Source organism: Musa acuminata, chromosome BXJ2-7, assembly GCF_036884655.1.
Source record: "Musa acuminata AAA Group cultivar baxijiao chromosome BXJ2-7, Cavendish_Baxijiao_AAA, whole genome shotgun sequence".
In the NCBI taxonomy this organism is placed as follows: Eukaryota; Viridiplantae; Streptophyta; class Magnoliopsida; order Zingiberales; family Musaceae; genus Musa; species Musa acuminata.
Genome location: NC_088344.1, coordinates 36,692,185 through 36,710,904, shown reverse-complemented (window position 1 = coordinate 36,710,904; position 18,720 = coordinate 36,692,185). Strand labels below are relative to the sequence as shown.

At 36.6% G+C, this 18,720-nt stretch overlaps 2 protein-coding genes across 4 annotated transcripts; one reads left to right on the top strand and one right to left on the bottom strand.

Moving 5' to 3' along the window:
- The first annotated feature begins 544 nt into the window (after nucleotides 1–544).
- LOC135580750 (uncharacterized) lies at nucleotides 545–14,468 on the top strand. 3 transcript variants are annotated; one of them, XM_065118697.1, is made up of 10 exons: nucleotides 545–874; nucleotides 2,124–2,167; nucleotides 2,616–2,730; nucleotides 2,844–2,970; nucleotides 6,854–7,560; nucleotides 8,019–8,301; nucleotides 8,374–8,620; nucleotides 12,652–12,810; nucleotides 13,313–13,792; nucleotides 13,876–14,468. In XM_065118697.1, the coding sequence occupies exons 1-10, from the start codon at nucleotides 694–696 to the stop codon at nucleotides 14,149–14,151; spliced, it is 2,619 nt and encodes an 872-aa protein (XP_064974769.1). In that variant the 5' UTR covers nucleotides 545–693; the 3' UTR covers nucleotides 14,152–14,468. The 3 variants fall into 3 exon arrangements, with proteins under 3 accessions (XP_064974769.1, XP_064974768.1, XP_064974770.1); XM_065118696.1 differs by having other exon boundaries at nucleotides 8,374–8,653; XM_065118698.1 differs by lacking the exon at nucleotides 12,652–12,810 and having other exon boundaries at nucleotides 8,374–8,653.
- A 472-nt stretch (nucleotides 14,469–14,940) lies between these two features.
- On the bottom strand, nucleotides 14,941–15,663 carry LOC135616260 (large ribosomal subunit protein P2B-like). The gene is made up of 3 exons (XM_065115456.1): nucleotides 15,504–15,663; nucleotides 15,189–15,421; nucleotides 14,941–15,098 (listed from the first exon to the last, which is right to left on the bottom strand). Exons 1-3 carry the CDS (start codon nucleotides 15,589–15,591, stop codon nucleotides 15,072–15,074), a joined length of 348 nt encoding a protein of 115 aa, XP_064971528.1. The 5' UTR covers nucleotides 15,592–15,663; the 3' UTR covers nucleotides 14,941–15,071.
- Nucleotides 15,664–18,720: the final 3,057 nt, after the last annotated feature.

Here is an 18,720-nt window from a genome sequence, read left to right as displayed (position 1 = left end):
TGCATCTAAAAATCAATAAAATATAAACTTTATCTATCATTTTTATTAATAGATAAAGTATAATTAATTCTGACTAGATTTTAGAACCTATTGTTTCAGTTTTATCGAATTTAATTTTTTTCTAAAATATTCATCTAATCGATCGTTTATTAAGATATTGAAAGTTAGAGGGATATTTGATCATTTGATCGTTCATAAGAATTTGATTTCGATTTGATTCGTGCTATCAAATCATTGTCTCGGTTCGATTTAGATTTGATTTGAATCAAATCGTAATTAAGTCTAAGTAGAATAATCATAAATATAATATATTTTTAAAGGGTAACAAGGTAAACATAAATAATATAGACACGAGCGGAGAACGGAGTCGTGATCGTTACCAATCGAGAGAGTGGGCGATCGACGGTTATTACAAGTTGAAAGAGGCCTCCCCGAGTGAAAAGAGAGAGAAATAAGCAAAATCCCTCACTGTCATCGTTACTCTCTTGCGAACATAACATTATTAGTATTATAGCGAGGGTTATATAAATACGGCGGAGGAGGAGGAGGAGGAGTCGAAGAGGGTTTTGGCTGCCGAGAGGAGATATAAGACGAGTGCGGCCCCCTTTTCGCTTTCCCCTTGCGTCGGAGAAGAGGACGGAGTAACGAGAGCCCGGTGCTCGTCGAGTACGAGAGTCGGAAGGGAACGAAAATATGAGCGGCGCCGGTGGCGGAGGGAACAGGGGGAGCGTGGCGGCCCCGATCCCGACGGGGTCGAGGAAGCTGGTGCAGAGCCTGAAGGAGATCGTCAACTGCCCGGAGGCGGAGATCTACTCCATGCTCCGGGAGTGCAACATGGACCCCAACGAGGCCGTCCACCGGCTCCTCTCCCAGGGTGCCCCCCTCGGAATTCCCGTCTTTCGCTTCTTTTTTCCTTTTATCTCGCTCGGTGTTACTTGATTCTTCTATTTGTTCCGGAAATTAGGCGATAAAGATGGTTCTCTGTGGCTTTCCTTGGGAGGTCACTCGGTTAGGTTTGAGATGAAAAATACAGTAGGTGGTGCTATCCCAAATTTGTAGTTCTTCGCCTTCGATCTATGAGTAGATTCATTTTTCCTATCAGTTTCGAGTTCTTGCGTGCTTGTTTGGTTCAAAAGGCATAACTGGGGTGTCATGTTCATTTCCTAAAATTTTCCTTCGTTACATTAGTACACCGCGGTCTGGCCCAGAGAAGTGTAAAAGATGAAGCTTTTTTGCTTTTATATTTCGATAGTATGGTTGAGAGATCTGTTTGCCTGAGCTGGTCATCCTCAATGTTGCGCTGTCTAAATTTTAGAATTTGAACCTGGTAGAGTTTGTTAAATTGAGGTCCTTATTGCAAGTGCTTCTTAGATTTATTTTTTTTACCTTTATTTATTCTAGGATATCTTTTTGATGCTGGTATCTTTTCATGCTTTGTCTGTTTCTCTCCGATGGATGGACTGTAGTCAAACAAAGGAAACTTGAAATTTGTCTAGAGAAAGAAAGGAGTTAGCTAAGATTGATATCACTTTTTTCGCATCTATCCCTCGCTTGATTCTGTTTCGCACATTGATTTTATACAGAGAGTGTTATATTCTGTGATTAAGATGGGTCTTAGCGCTTCAAAACACTTTTTCTTTTGAGTTTTTTGAAAGGTCATTTACAATGCAAGTTGTGGTCTTGTATTATTTCTCATTATTCGGTCAGCATTTACATCTATGTTGTAAGATTGCCTTGATATTATGGAAGATTGTTTGCTCACAACCGTCGGAGGTAATAGGATATAAGCTAACGATTAACATTAGGAAAATGTGGGTTGTTCCAAGATGTTTCTAAAATGGGGAAGGATTTTTTTTGGATAATCATGGAGGAGCATAGGTCGTTGTTTGTTTGTAATTTGCACTTGCTTCAGTTCTCATTCTTGTTTTGTTTAAATTATAGTTGCTAACATAAGAAACTGTTGTAGTGCTCCATGCATATGTCTCTTTTATCATTCATTCTCTTGCCATTGGAAGAGTGGCTACTGTAGTTCAGTAATATCGACAAAGCAATGTTTCTGTAAACATGCCTAGTCAATTTCTTTAGTGGGCCTACATATAATTTAGTGTTACTTCATGGTGCAGATACTTTTCATGAGGTGAAGAGCAAGCGTGACAAGAAAAAGGAGGTTAGCACTCGTAGTGTATATAGATTAATTGCATGCTGAACCAACCTGATCTGTGATCATTGTTCATGTTTTATTGGTTTACTATGTATCTCTGGACATGCTTTGAAAAGCTTGATGCTCATTTCATGGATACGTCACCATCATGTTCCTCATATTCTACTGTTTCTGGTTCCTTGAGTTCTTGATTTGGCCAAATCTCAGGGTCGTCAATTATTTTTATGCAACGTGCTTGATTCATTTTGTGTTCATTAAGCAATTTATATTTGGCAGAATGCATGTTTATTAATGATCATCCATTTTCTCAGTATTCTGAACATTTTTTGTTTTTTTATTTTATTTTATATCATTCTTGTTTTGGTTTAGAACTTTGTAATATTACCGTAAAGCACATGCCATTTTACATTGATTGACTGTGTCATGATTCATTGCTATTTTTCACTTTCTTTAGATCAGAGAACCTCCAGAATCCAGATCTCGAACTGTGAACAACAGCTCAGGTCGTGGGGCTAGAGGTGGCCTTGACCGTGGGGTCCGCAGCACTTCTTCCCAATCCAGTTCTATTGGTAGGATGATTTATCATTATGGTTTTGCTATCTATGTCTTCAAGAATGCAACTTTAATGCCTTTGTCTTTGTACTTGCTCATAAGCTCGTTTCTTATCTTTGCATTCTTGTAGACTATGGTGCTGGTAAGAGTAAATCTTTACACAAGAAAGAAAATGGTGCAAGTGCTGTTCCTAACTCATCAGTTGTGGAATCTTCCGTGCTATCAAGTTCTCCTACTCAAAGGCCAACAACTTTAAGGTGACCACGTCCTCAATTTTATAGGATGGCATTTGCGTGTTTCCAGATCATGAATAATTTTACCCGGACCAACTGGAATAAGGATTTTGCATCCATTTTTTTGGGGGTTAGTCTAGTGAGCTTGCCCTTTTAAATGTGTTCTATTATTGGATTCTGTAATTTGCATAGTTTACAAGATAGCAACAATGATAAGAAGATTTTTCTTTTAATTTATTGACATCATTTAAACTTTAAAGTGCCCTTCAATTTCAAACCGATGGGTCTTAGACAGAACAGTTAGATCATTGTGTTCTGGATCCAATTTCTTCTCGCTATTGTCATGCCGTGATGACAAAACCACCTAAAACAAACTTAGTCTTTATTAGTTTTGCTGTGACCTTATATGATATTTTTGCCCAGGTGTGCTGATAATTACAAGCTTCTTAGGTGGTTTTCTTAAAATTATGTTAGTTTAGAATTGGTACATACTGATTAGCTACAAGGTTTTGTAGTTTAGAATGACATATGGAAGATTTTTAAAGTTGTACAATCTGCTTAAACCTGTATTGACTTTCTAAATCTGGTGCTGAGTTCCAAGGAAAGCCAATTCAGTTAAGGAACTTGTCAAAGAACCTAAAAGGATTTTGATCCACGGAAAATATGTTCCTTCTTGCAATATATGTTCATGAAACCAGTTTTAAATCACTATAGATAAATTAAAGTGCCAATGAAATGTGGCCTATATTCATATTCTTTCAATTGGAAAATTCACACAAAATAAGATATTTCATGCTTTATATCTTTTCCAAGTGAAAGCTAAAGAAACATGATGCATTTATGTTCTTTTTAATCGTATAAGATGCATGTGGTTAGATCTGGTCAACAGAATTCTCTTTGGGATGGATGTTTGTTTCAGTCCTTGAGGAATGATGCTCCTGACCCTTTTATCTCCTTCAAGATTTTGAACAAATTAGGAGGCATTATATTACTGCTGCTGAATGATAAGAAGATTTGTCAAGGGGATGGATTATAATAGAAACGAAAGGAGTCTGAAAAATTTAGTATTTGCACAAAATTTGTTGACCAACTATTATACTAAAGGAAATAGATAATGTGGTACATGATTTTTTTTCCGGTGGTTAGTCCTAACCCTTTTTACCTCCATTTCCCACTGAAATGCAAATTTGACTATCTAATAGAGATATGTTTTACTGGTTGCTATCCGTAGGGAACCAAGAAAAAAAGAAGATATTCTATAGTTGGTTGGTTTATTTGCACTATAATTGTAAATTTGTAATGACAAGGGATTTCTCCTATTACGATAAATCAAATAACCATAATTAATGTGTCGCTTTCTCTGGATGATAAATTGCCTTGTTTGTATAATATTATTTGGGAATTAATTAAATTTGGTTTCCTTTACGATGTTGGAAAGTTAGTAATTCAGTCAAATAATTAAATAATAAAATAATTCGAAAAGAATTAATTGATTTATTTTCTAATGAGTGATGTGACTTTGTATTTATTATGAATTCTTTTTTTGTGTGTGAAAATGAAATAAAATAAAATTTAAAAAATTAAATTATTTTTATCTTTCGGAGTAGACTCATCTTCTCCTATATAATGGGAGCTTCCTCTTCCTCACTCCTCTCCAAGGTTCGCAGTTGGAGAATTGAGGAGAGTATCCCACTAAGGAGAGAATCCATGATGAGAGGTAGCTTCCCCTACCTTTCCTGAAAGTAAAAAATTTTATTCATTTAGTTATCTAAGTTTCTGTATTTAGATTTAACTCTAAATCATGTTGAAGTTGTTTAGTTGTTTTTCATATTATTCATGTTGTGTTTAGTTTTTTAATAGTTTTATATCTTATGTATATTTGTTAAAGTATTATTTCTTTATTTCTTTTATGTTTTAAGTTGAATAATTAACGCTAATTCCTTCTTTTATATGCAATTTCATCATGTTTATCTATTACCATTAGTTATGTTCAATGATTTGATCTACATAAAGAAAATTTTTTGAGATCAAATTAAACATGGAGAGTTTATTTGGGTTTGGGTTTGGTTTAGCCCGAAAGCCTGGTTCAGCTTGCAAGCTAGGTTTAGCCCATGAGCCAGGTAGGCCTAGCCCGTGAAGTCAAGCAGGCCCAACCTGCTAGACAAGCACAACCCAACCTCTTTTTGCCTAGTCTGATGCACCTCAACCCATCTTACTACCCGAGATAGGAACGTTCAACATACATGGCCAGTCCAGGGCTCAGGTGGATCGATGCAGTCTTGACTAGTACTATGCAGCCTAGCTCAATTTCCTCTTCCCTCATTTTCTTAAGCTCGCTAGTTGATTGAATTAGACTAGTTTGATCGGTTCAAGCTGGTTTTGGATGATTTTAAACCGATTTAACAAATTCAAGTTTATTTGACCTAATTAAAACCAATAAAATCTAAATTTAACCGGCCTATGGTGATTCCAAACTGGTTCAATAATGATTAGATGTTGGTTCAGTTAGGCCTTTGTTGAATTGAGTTTGGTTCAAGTCAATTGGTTCTTTTCCGATTAGGGTTTAGGTTGTTTAAGGACTATTGAGAGATTGGTACCTCATGTATTTAAGATTTGATGAACTTAAATGTTTTATTTGAAGGTGTGATCTAGATATGATTAGTGATTTTTTATTATTTTTGGATTAAGTTAAGAATATTAATTGTTTCCATGTGGTATATGTGGTTATACTGAATAGTCCACATTGGAAGTGTACCCTATTAAAGGAGCTACCAACCTATTATAATGCAGAATCACCAATGGACGTAGTCTAGTAGGCCATACACTAAAGATGGTCTTTTATGATATTTTAGCATTTTTTTTTTAATGCATGTGTGAATGAATGAATGAATGATCATGGATGATTATGTATTCTTGTTGAGGGTAGATAGGATGATTCCCTTTGAGGATTAGCAGGTTGTCAAACGTGGTGGTTAGATGATATCTCCCATCTACTATTGGGAGGAACATGTCTTCACTTAGGTGGGTGAGGGACACCTCTTCATTTGCTGTTGGGAGTGCGATATGAGTTCACTCCATCTGCCGTTGAGAGAATAAAGAATCCATCCCATGAAGTATGTATCTTCATTCGTTTGACTGGTATGCATGTCATCGAGATGTGGTGCATGGGATTAATACATGATTTTGTTTATTGCATAAGAATTATTATTATTAATTTGATACATAAGCTTCATAATGAATATTAAATTGTTAATATTTGATTTCATGAGTATTGACGATTATTTTTGTGATTTTTCGGAGGTCCTACCAATATGTAGGGTTGCTAATATACTTTTATACTGTATTTGTTTTCAGATTAACTTATTAATTTGTAATAGAATCGAGGCTTGGATGGAAGAGATTTTTCATCACTTGTGGCCCTACCAAGAAGTTGCAGTAGTTAAAAATATTTAGTGTTATACAGACAAGAATTTTGAATTCAAAATAAAAAAGGGCATTCTGTAAATTATGGATTTTGAAGTGATGATTTATTTTTGATAAATCTGGGGTGTGACAATAATTGTCATTAGCCTTTGACTATGACCATCTTAGTTGGTGTTGTCTGCCTGAATTTTTTTGTTGTCGACTCTAGGGTGAACTTACATCTACTTTTTTAAAGATATACTTTACAACAAAGTCATTCAACAAATGCTTAATATTTCTTGTGAATATAAACCCGATGACTTCTTTGTCCTTTATGTAATTGATTTGTAATTAACTTGGGAAATCACACTATACATAGCTCAATGGCAGAAAGGGTTCATGTTGCCATCCTTGTAGTTGGGATCTTATGGCTTGTTCTTGTTGGTCTTTTTGCTCTTATGTGATGCTTAACATAATTTTCTGCTGTGGCCTCATTTTCTTGCAGCAAGTCTACTGCTATGGGAAATACAATACAGGCCACAACCGTTGCTGATGGAATTTCTATGCCCATGCAACCTTCATCTGGCTTCCAAAACAGTTGGTTAGGGAAGCCAGGGCATGTTTCTATGGCTGATATTGTAAAGATGGGTAGATCTCAGGGCAAACCTATTGGCATGCCTTCTGGGGCAAGTGAAGGGTCTGACATGGCACAAAATGCAGTGATGTTGAACATGTCACACCACAATGGCAAACAATCTCCAACCACAGTGCCATTAGAATCAGATAAAAGATCAGACTCTTTTCAAGAATCTATACATGTTTCAGAGATTAGTCATGATTTTGGAATTTCTGAAGATCAGCGTAATTCTGATGATGGATGGTTCCTGATTAATAAGCAGCCTATGAATAGTGTGTCAACTACATCAGAAGTTTCTGATGCTTGTGCTGCTTATGGAAACCCATTAGAATCGGCATCTTCTAATTTGGTTGTTGATGGAACTAACCTGCACATAGATCCTCATTTGGAAGAGATCCAAGATCTAGAGAAAAGTCATAATGTTAAAAATCCGCCAGCAGAATCCAGATCGACATCTGTATCTGATCGGCAGATACAAGTAGACACTTCCAAAGATGCTTCCCATTTGATAGAGGACGTGTTAAAAAGTACAAATTCCTATCAGTCTCAAATGCTTGAGCTTGATCATCTGGAAGGTAAAAAAATTTGATCTTTCATATCATTGTTCCTTTTTTCTATTGACCATGGATATTTGTTCTTTCAATGAATCAAGAAGATTTGAATTTTGGTGGCAATTTTGGGATTAATCTCCAAAAGAAAGGTGGCATGTAGGTCGAGTCTCTGATTCAATGTGCCTGGTGGAACAGTTGATAACAAACATCAGCTGTTCTCAAGTGGTTTCAGTATCTTTATTATCTTTTACATTGTATATAAATAGTCCTATCTTATCCATTTTGACCTGATTTTACTATATGTTAGTGTTTTACCATGCCTTAGATATGATACAATGCCTCAAAATTTTCCACCTTGGTGATTGAAATTGTGAGCCTAATTTTTTGCAAATGTGTGCCTTGGATCTTTTTGGAAAGTGTTTCCAGTACTTAGTGATATGATTCTTTGAGCTTGTTGCTGATAACTTTCTTTCCATCACTAGGTTCTTTTCCAGCTGAGGATGTCTTGGAACTTTCATCAGCTACTGCAGACCTGAGACAACTAAGTTTACATGAGGAGACAAGCACAAAATCTATTGAAGGTAGCTCTGCAGTGATTATCCCTAACCATCTGCGGGTTACAAATGCAGATTGTGCACATCTGAGCTTCGGTAGTTTTGGATCTGGTGCATTTTCTGGATCTTTTCCGTCAAAGCAACTAAAAAGCAACTTGGAAGTGCCTCCTGTCGCTGATGATGCTTCTAGAATAGATGATCCGGATACAAGGTAGTTATAGTATATGTTTATCTTTTTCTGATGCAATTCGAGTTTGTGATGTCGCATCCATTTTTTTGACAGAAATCATGAGTATGATAACAATGGGCAGCTTGAGCCTACACTGACTGAGAATGTAGTTTCTAGATCTGGTAGTGGTTCAGAGAATCTAGATGTGCCTTTGGTTTCACAACCTGAGGTGGTGAGAAATGATCCATTGGATACTGCACATGTACTTCAGTACAACTTTCCATCTGCTTCTGATTATGCACTATCGAGTGCGGCACAGCCAAATGCTGCAGCTTTCTCCTTTCCACAAGGAAATACACAAGTGCAAACTCTTTCACCTTTCTCAAGTTTAATGGTAACCTAGTGTTTATTCTTTTGTTTCAGTTGACTATTTTATACTAAAGTTTGCTGTAAACATGATTTTGTGGTGTTCAATTAATTATACTGTTGAATCTGATTTTTATTATCTCACCGATGCTTACTTGAAAATTTGTGGTGGTTTTTCTGGTGTCTAAATGTCAAATCTGACTTCTGTTCAACCATTTGCTTTTCTCTTGCTTGGTTTCTATTTTGCTGACAAGCAAAGTCTAAATACTTCTTTTTTTTAGTATGTATTTGATTAATCTGCTTAGATATTAGTTTGTATTTATGTAATTTCTTAGCATTTTTAGAAGAGCACACAGAAACATAATTCATAAAGACTGTTTTTGGTTATTTTTCAGAAAATAACTATATATATCCATGATGGATAATAATCTACAAAAGTGCAAAGCTAAAATAAAGTCTTAATAGCTAGCAACTCTTTTTAGTGGTATGCAAAATCATCTAGCTATTGGTGCATCCATGCCTAAAGGCCCTAAACAATATCTATTCTACTTCTCGACGCTGCCCCTTGTGAGCAAGTTGATTGAGAACTATGAGATATTACATATGAATGACGTTGTCTCTCCCATCCAGAAGGGGGAGAGCACTATGGACAGACTGGACATTCATTGGACGATTTGGGGCGATAGTGGAAGTAGATGACTTGGGCTTCTGGGCAATGACACTACAACGTTTCGATGAGAGGGCGACTAATTGCCCTTGTAGTTCTCAATCAACCTGTTCACAATCGCCCTCGCTTCCCTCACGTCAGGAAGGTTGACGAGGCCCATCATTACCCCACTTGAGGCGAGCATTTTTGAACGGGTTCATTGAGTGATTGGAGATTCTACATGGGAATGAGAATCTCTCTTCCCATCTGAAGGTGGAGAATTTGGCAGATAAACTAGATGCCCATCACATAATTCAGGAGATAGTAGAAGGGGATGGGATGACTTTGAATTCTGGGAGCGATACTACAATGTTTCAATAAGAGAACTAATAATTGCATACGATAAGAATTAGAACGATTGATTAAGGTCCAAGCGATGATGGACGATGAAGACACTCCCTTGGAAATTGCGAGGATCACAAGTACGTGGGCAAACCTATTCTTATAGATTTCTAATTGATCGGTTGATTGCCATCTTCTCTCATTGCACATCAAGTATGTAGAGAATTGAATTATTTAAGATGTTTGGAATGTTGATGTCGCACACTATTTATGTTGTGCGGTATCAACATTCCGAACATATCAAATAATTCAATTCTCCACACACTTGCCTTGCAATGAGAGAAGATGGAATAAACCAATCAATTAGAAATCTGCAGTGAGAAGGTTTGCCCACATACCTACAATCCTCGCAATTGCCAAGAGAGTGTCTTCGTTGTCCATCACCGCTTGGATATCGATCAATCGTTCTGATTCCTCCTGTATGCAATTATTCGCTCTCTCATTGAAGTGTTGCAGTGTTATTGTCCAGAATTCAAAGTCATCCCCTTCTACTATGTCTTGAATAATGCGATGAGCACCTAGTCTATCTATCGCATTCTCCAACTTTAGATGGGGAGAGAGAGATTCTCATTCATATGTAGATTCTCCAATCTCTCAATAAATCCACTAAAAAAATGCTTGCCTCAAGTCAGGAAAGTCGATGGGGTTCATTGTGAACGATCAGTGGTGGTGGCCTGTCAGCAGCAGTGATACTAGGAACAATAGAATATTACCCATTGACGACAAGAAGCACGGGCATGAGAGCTAACTGAACAAAGAGATAGCGGGGGAACTGAGGGTGGAGATCAGGAACTGAGATGGGGCAAGGGAAGAGAGAAATTGAGAGGGCGAGCAGGGGAACTGAGTTACTATGGGGGCTAGAGCAGGAACTGAGAGGGAAAGAGTTTGGGGTGAGGGAAGAGAGAAATTGAGAGGGAGAGTAGAGAAAGATACATCATTATGTAATAACAATATATAATGGCGAAGTTAGAAACCAAAGGCGAAGACATCTTTACCTATATGTAAAATCGTCTATGGCGACCTGTTGACAGCAATCATACCACGAACGAGAGGATATTACCCATCAACGAGAAGCAAGGGCGAAGGCGAGAAGAGGGGTGGGGGGGGGGGGTGAGGGCTGACGGAACAAAGAGAGAGAGAAATGGGGAATCGAGAGGGAGAGACCTTGGGACGAGGGAAGCGAGAAACTATGAGGGAGAGTTGGGGAAGATACAACATCATATAATAATGATGATAATAATAATAGTAGTAGTAGTTGTAGATTAATCCCTGAAAAATATTTTATTTTATTAAATAATAATATTATTATTAAAGATTAATTCCTAAGAATATGTTATTTTAGTATTACTTTTTTTAGTATGTATTTGGCTGATCTGCTTAGATATTAGTTTGTATTTATGTAATTTGTGAGCTTTTTTTTAAGATAGAAGAGCACACAAAAACGTAATTCATGAAAAAAAATTTTGGTTATTGTTCAGAAAATAACCATATATATCCATGATGGATAATAATCTACAAAAGTGCAAAGCTAAAATAAAGTCTTGATAACTAACAACTCTTATTAGTTGTGTGCAAAATCATCTAGCTATTAATGCATCCATGTGTAAACAATATCCATTATCGTACTGCAGTGTACCACTCGGTATGGGCGGTACATATTGGTTCAATAGGAGACCGGTATGGGCAGTATTTTGATATGTTCTCATGTACCATATGTCGGTATGCTCGGTACGGTTTGGTATAACTCAGTATGTACCAACTGTCGATACATCGGTATGGACCTGTAAGGTGAACCAATTCTATTCTACTTTGCATCTTAATTTTTGTGCCTCTTTCCTTGACCAAGAGATGGTAGGCGATCTCTTAATTTTATATTTACTGATATTCTTTCACTAAATTATTAGTCTTGAGTATAATTTTATTTTCAAATGAGTAATCCTAATGATTGAATATTAATAACATCCAATTAGTCTTAATAGCCAAAGTAGAGATTGTGAAACCAGCCAGTCTTTGTTAGGTATAGTGATTCTCTGGCCAGTTAAGTGAGAAAAGCAGGATCTACAAAAAGTAAACAACATTCCAGGAAATCCTTTTTTAAAGATAGAATGCTTGAGTGACCATTTAATCATGGTTGTCACTCAGGATATTTGTGCATTCCTTTTTGACAAGTTCCTTCTTTATGTTAGAACATTAATATTCTATTAGAAAGACTGAAGGTTAATTTATTGGTGTTTGGATGGAATAATTTGCAGTCTAATGAGTTTGTTATTGGATAGATGTGGGAAAAAGTAAAATACACGAATAGATAACTGGTCCTATTAATCTTTATTATGATTATCAAATAAGTTGGTGGCTTATAAGCAGACAACAAGTTTAGAACCTTTATAAATAATTCCAAATGGCCTTTGGTTGACATCTCTTAATCTTATGTCTAAGGAGGCAACAACTTTATGAATCTTGGCAAGTGTTTCCATTTAAATGCCAATTTGTTAGTGAATCTAATGTGACTCATTAATCTTAGGTATGAGACATAGTATTTTAGAACTATCCAATTTTAATAACTATGATGAAGTATCCTACAATTGTTCATTTATTAGGTTATGTGTAGGTATCTTTGAGGAAGTGTCCAACATGTATCAAAGTAGTTCAATATGTATATGATAGTTATTTGGTAAGGATTTTAGAGTGTCCATGTTTTGCAGTTACCATAATCTTATCAAACACAATAGTTTTGAGAAAAGGAGGTCACAAATAAGTTCCCTCTGTTTCTCGTCTTGAAATGAGAAAATCTCTTTTGGGTAAAAGTGTGCCCATTGCCTCTCACTGTTGTAAAATTCATGGAGATTTTATATGCAGCAGTTTGCTCATTTCAATACTTTGTCATTTGAAGAATATCATAATTGGCCTCTATCACAGTTGGTCTCTGTACCCAAGGGTTATGCTTTATATGTTTTCTTACTTTTGAAGTATCCTTGCAGCAACCTAATACTCTACAAAACAGTATTTTAGCATCAAGCATTCCACATCTTCGCGATTTCGACCTTCCCTTGTCTCCCTTGCTTACCACCCAAGCAATGCCTACGAGGTATAGCACGACAGTGTCATCCATTAGCGGACCAACCATTTCCACACCTGAGGTATTTATTTGCACCTTAAATTTTTAGTCAATATATTTGCTGTTTTCATGTAGCTGCTTGGATTTTGGTCTATGACACAGTGAAGGATCAGTTGGTCATTTATTCCTACATCGTACTTCCACATATCCTGTGTATTCCAATGTTATTTGTTCTTTTTCTTAATTTACTTCATCATGTAGCTGACCTGAAACTTTTTCCCAAAACTTCAAAATAGAACTGATTTAGCCAAGCCTAAGATTGGTCTTTACCTGATTGCAGTTATTTATCAATATTAGAGCCAAAAAACCCATGTTGTAGAACACCGACAAGCCATAATATGATTGGTTAGTCATAAATAACTTTTGATCTTAATATTTCTACATTCTAACCAATCTGAGCTTGTTGAATGTGGTTGCTACCAAATTAATGTGTGCTGCATTTCTTGATTTATAAACTTCTATAAAAGTTACAAAATATCCTATGAAAGATTTAGGAAATTGATATTATATTGCGCTTTCTGCAGGCTTTGAACCCAGGAGTGTTTTCCAACCCACAATCAACTCCACAATTACCTAGCACTACCATGCTCACGAGTCCTGCACTCCCTCAGCATCTTCCCGTACACCATTACTCTCAGCCTGCTCTTCCATTAGGCCATTTCGCCAATATGATAAGCTACCCATTTCTACCTCCTAGCTACACCTACTTGCCTTCCATCCAACAAGCATTCGCCGCAAACAGTCCATTCCATCAATCACCTGCTGCAGTGCCCAGTGTAGGCATGAAGTATTCACAACCACAATTTAAAAGTAGCTTATCTGCGACCAGCTTACCTCAGGCTTCTGCCATAGCCTCTGCTTACGGAGGACTTGGAAGCTCAGCTAACATTCCTGGAGCTTTCATCCTTAACCATACAACCGCATCGGCTAGCACAACGATTGGGTTCGATGAAGCTTTGAGCTTGCAGTACAAAGAAGGAAGTCACTACATGCCTCTTCAGCAGGTAATTATAATTGCTTCTTAGATACGGCAATCTTCGACTTTCAAGTATAATTTTCTAAGAATATTTTTGGTCGTCATCACCAGAGTGAGAACCCTGCCATGTGGATTCACGGTGCGGGTTCGAGGACAATGTCGGCACTTCCAGCAAGCACATTCTACAACTATCCAGGTCAGAATCAGCACAGTGGAATTCGTCCGAGTCAGCAGACATCGCAGCTTGGGGCATTGGGCTACCCAAACTTGTACCACTCACAGGCAGGGCCATCACGGGAACATCAGCAAAATCCAGGCGAAGGGAACTTGAATGGTTCCCAGACACCGTCTCAGCCAGCAAACCAAATCTGGCAACATGGCTACTGAGCCATTGCTGATGACTCCCAGTGTTTTTTATTCCTGGTGTTGAAGGGGCAGCCGCTGCAAGTCTTCATTCCTCGGATCACATATATACGCTAGTTGGAGCATTCAAGACTGATCAACTACATACATAGCATCGGCTTCTAATCGTATCGCGTGAGGAGGGCCATGTATGGTAGGTTTCCCAGTGTGTTTTTAACTTGTAGTAACACTGACATGGCTTTATCGATTTAGACCGTATTTATTCTGATAAAGAGCATTCACCAGAGGCCTTCCTGTAACACTTGATCTTAGTTTTAACATAAACGATCACTTGATTTCAAGCGAGCAGATCTGTACTGTGTTTGGAGTAACCGTGTTGATGAGAACTCATGGAAGCGTTAATAATAGTCGTGGTGCCCGTGTGTTCGTAGTTGTTGCATCGCTGTTTATGATATCTTCATGGAATAACTTCAATATGAGCTGCAGTGACATGCTTCACCAGCAGCAGATCATTGAAATCTTGCATTCAGCCTCAACTGATACGGAAGTAGGCACACACATGCTACTGACATCGTCAATTCTAAAGGGTTTGGACAAATAGCCAATAAGAACTATGTTGTCGTTTTACTTTAGCCTTCCATGAAATCAAAATTAATCAGGATTTAATCTTTCCATCACAAAAACATCACACACACCTTATCTTAGTGGACAACGATCGCACACCTGACAATAAACTATATAATTGCAAAAGGCTTTTAGCCTTAACCAAATAACAGCCACCATTTCGATTAAAATTGATAAGGCATGAAGAACTACGAACATGAAATCGAATATATTTCTTGAAGTAAAATTTCTTGGAAGTTTTTCAATCCTGATGTTGACAAGAATAAAAGAGACCAGCAGAAGAAAAAAAAACATCAAAACATGGACAAGCAAAGCGCCCCCTAATCGAACAAGCTGAAGCCCATATCCTGCAATAACCCAAGCGAAGAGAATTAATGATTGACAAGCAGGAAAAGATGAGTTTTTTTATCTCGATCAAGTGGGATTAAGAGACTCACGTCGTCAGATTCCTCCTTCTCCTCGACCTTCTCTTCCTTTTGCGGCTCCTCCGCGGCCGGGCCGGCGCCCGCACCGCCACCACTGGCGACAGCAACCGCGACGGCGGCAACCCCTCCCCCCGAAGGGACGGAGGCGAACTTCTCCCTTCCGGCGGCGATGAGCTCCGTGACGTCCTTCCCCTTTGCCTCCGAGAGGAGGAAATCTATCCTCCCATCATCCACCTCCGCTCCCACTACGAACCAAGAACAGCGATCAGCCCAATGATCGAGAGACCGCGACGAAGATAAGAGAATAGCAGTGGGAGAGAGTTTAACCTGATTCAAGGATGCATTTGATGTCGTCGGCGGAGGGTTGGGTGTTGCCTCCGAGGACGGCGAGCAGATACGCCGCGATCACCTTCATCTCCGCTCTGCGAACGCGCCGCCGCTACCAAACGCCTCGTGGTATCGACGCGAGCGGGCCTTTATAGAACCCTAAAACTTACGTCCGCTGTGACCGCAGAGTATTTTAGCTTAACATGCTCTCTAACTTAAAGCCGTATCATATATCCTCACCGTGCGCTTGTGACGACGTCTTCGGTTGCCTCTGTGAGGCCGCATGACACCTTAAAACGATCCCATTCGCTTAGATCAAACCATCAACGGCTTACATCACAGATAAAATTGAAATATTGTAACACATAAAAGCGATGACAGTACCCATAAATTCTATTATATTTTAATTCAAATATGAGTCTCACATATATTTCCTCTATTTTCAATTAACGAGTATTCCGATAAAATGAGTCGAAAAAGTCCACCCAAAATTTGCCAGATTTGGATTAGCATAAATGTTATTCTATTTCAACTCAAACACGAACCTTATATATATATATATATATATATATATATATATATATATATATATATATATATATATATATATATATATATATATATATATATATATATATATATATATATATATATATATATATATATATATATATATATATATATATATATATGTTTTGTAGTCGTCCTAAATCTAATTAACGGCTGCTCTCGCTGAAATTAGTCTATTATTTTCTTTTGGTAGTTATTAATGGGAATTCTTGAGATAATTGCAATATAAGTTGGGGTACGATAATTGCGTTAGAGAACATGATGGACTAAGCAATGGGTTCCATTCTTTTTTGTTGGGCCCATGAAGGCCTCATTACTGCCCATGAAAAGTAGCCCAAGATAAGTTCAAAATTTCAAGTTTATCCCATTTTCAAAAGTTTTTTATTTTTTTTCATGTGATTGTTATTTCAAACCGTCAATTTAGATGTTATTGTCTCATAGTGTTTTGTCACACTCACCTTTCCTCTCCTATGTCGTTTACGTGTGATATTTCGTTTCTTGTAAACGTAAAAATGGTATTATGTTACTGTTATATGAAAAATTCTTATACTAGAAACTAAAATCAAATATAGATAAATCAAATATACGATGAATATCTTTTCAATATCATTCAAAAAATATTTATTTGATCTATAAGTATACTATCGTCGGATCTGAAAGTTACAATGATAATGATCTATAAGGAGAACTAAACTTGTTTTCTCCTTTCTTCGTATTTTTCATAAATTATTGTGAGTAATAGATTAGAGACCAGAGATGAGAGAATATCTGTAATCTATAATCTCTTTTATAATTATTAAGTAATTCGATAAGTTCTCAAATATCATTCTAGTCCATTGATTTGAACTTTTTTTTTCTTGCATCATACCAATTTTTACAATCGTTATTTTTCATAGTTTGTGAAAACGATAAGGGATCTCTTTTGATTCCTATATTATAATTTGATTTTTATATATGTACTATATAATAATAAAAAATAATATTTCTTTTCCCATTGAGGTCTTATCAAAACTATCGATTATTGTTGTTCTACAAAATCATTACCGATAACATCATGATGTGGAAGTTCATCAATATTATTTTATTATTCATGTTCATCAATTCTTTTAATAATTTAAGAAATAATAATATATTAAATATAAAAAATAATAAAAAAATATCAACATGTATCGCCTCAATATGAAGATTAAATTTAAAAATTTTCACTTACACTAATTCACTATTTTCTAAGAATCTTATATTATTATATTTAACTATCCTTATACTATGTTTAAGATAATAAAATTTGCATCTCTTTAAACTTTTTATATAAATAATAAAATATCAAAAGATAATCCTTGAATCTAATTTCTTTTTATGTGAATAGAAGATCTTAATCTTTTCATAATTCAAAATAAGTTGATGGAACTAACTTACTATAAACTATGTTCAAGATATATATATATATATATATATATATATATATATATATATATATATATAACTATCCTTATAGCTTCACCTTATATTAATCCGGGTAAAAAAATAACTTATCATACTTTCAACCATATCCATATAAGAGTACCATTTCATCTTTTGATAATCTTATTATATCGTGCCACATTTGATAAAATATAATGAGCATAAATATTTTATTTTTCTATTAATCTAACAAATGAATTAAGATTATTATCAAATTAATCATAACTATCATAAAATTTATCACTCTTGTCAGATATTATAATTTTGATATTTGTATCTAATTATATCTTGACTTTATTTATGTATACCTAAATGTGTCAATAGCTTAAGCCCTTACATAGTCATATCTCAACTTACGTGCAATTGTCATCGGTACATTTCATCGCATCCACACGCACAGGTCAACAATGCAACTATTATTTATCGCTTGTGCGTCGCCCTCGGTGGTGTGACTCTTCTCACATGGCTAATCGATGACCTCACTAGTCGTTGCGCCATGCCATCGCGTTCCTCACTCGTGGAACACCTTCGCAATGTGCTGCTAACCGAGCATCACCGATAAACCATCCCACCACGCGATCGTGCACATGAGCCGACTTAGCGACCTCCACAATCACCACAACATGCTGTTGTGCCCACGTGTTCACTACACAATCGCTTAGAACCATGGCCTTCAGTGTCCAATCGATGCCAACTACGGCCAGCAAATGCCAAAGCAATGTTGCTATAGTTGTTATAGGTAGCAACACTATTATAATCGTTACAGCCATCACAAGTAATGGCGCTGCTATAGTTGCTTGCGGCTAAGATAAGTTGATCGTCGGAAGGCTGCAACACATAGGCAACCGCGACTACTATCGATTTTCACACCCAACAATGCTTTCGCGATGCACGTAACCATTATCCGCGATTGGGCTAGCGACCGTTGTTCGCGATTGGGCTTTCGACCACCGAAGGTCATCGCCCTTAATAATACTATCGTTAGCAATAAGCTATCGATGATAGTCCATCGATCAAATACGAAAAACTTTATATTGCCCTCAAGCAAACGATAGAAATAGACTAGATAAAAAAATAAATCGATAACAAAGATAAATCATTTATACATCATAAATCAAAACCAAATCTAATTAAAAGAATAATTATTATGATTCAATATGAATATCTGGATCAAAGTCCAAAAAAA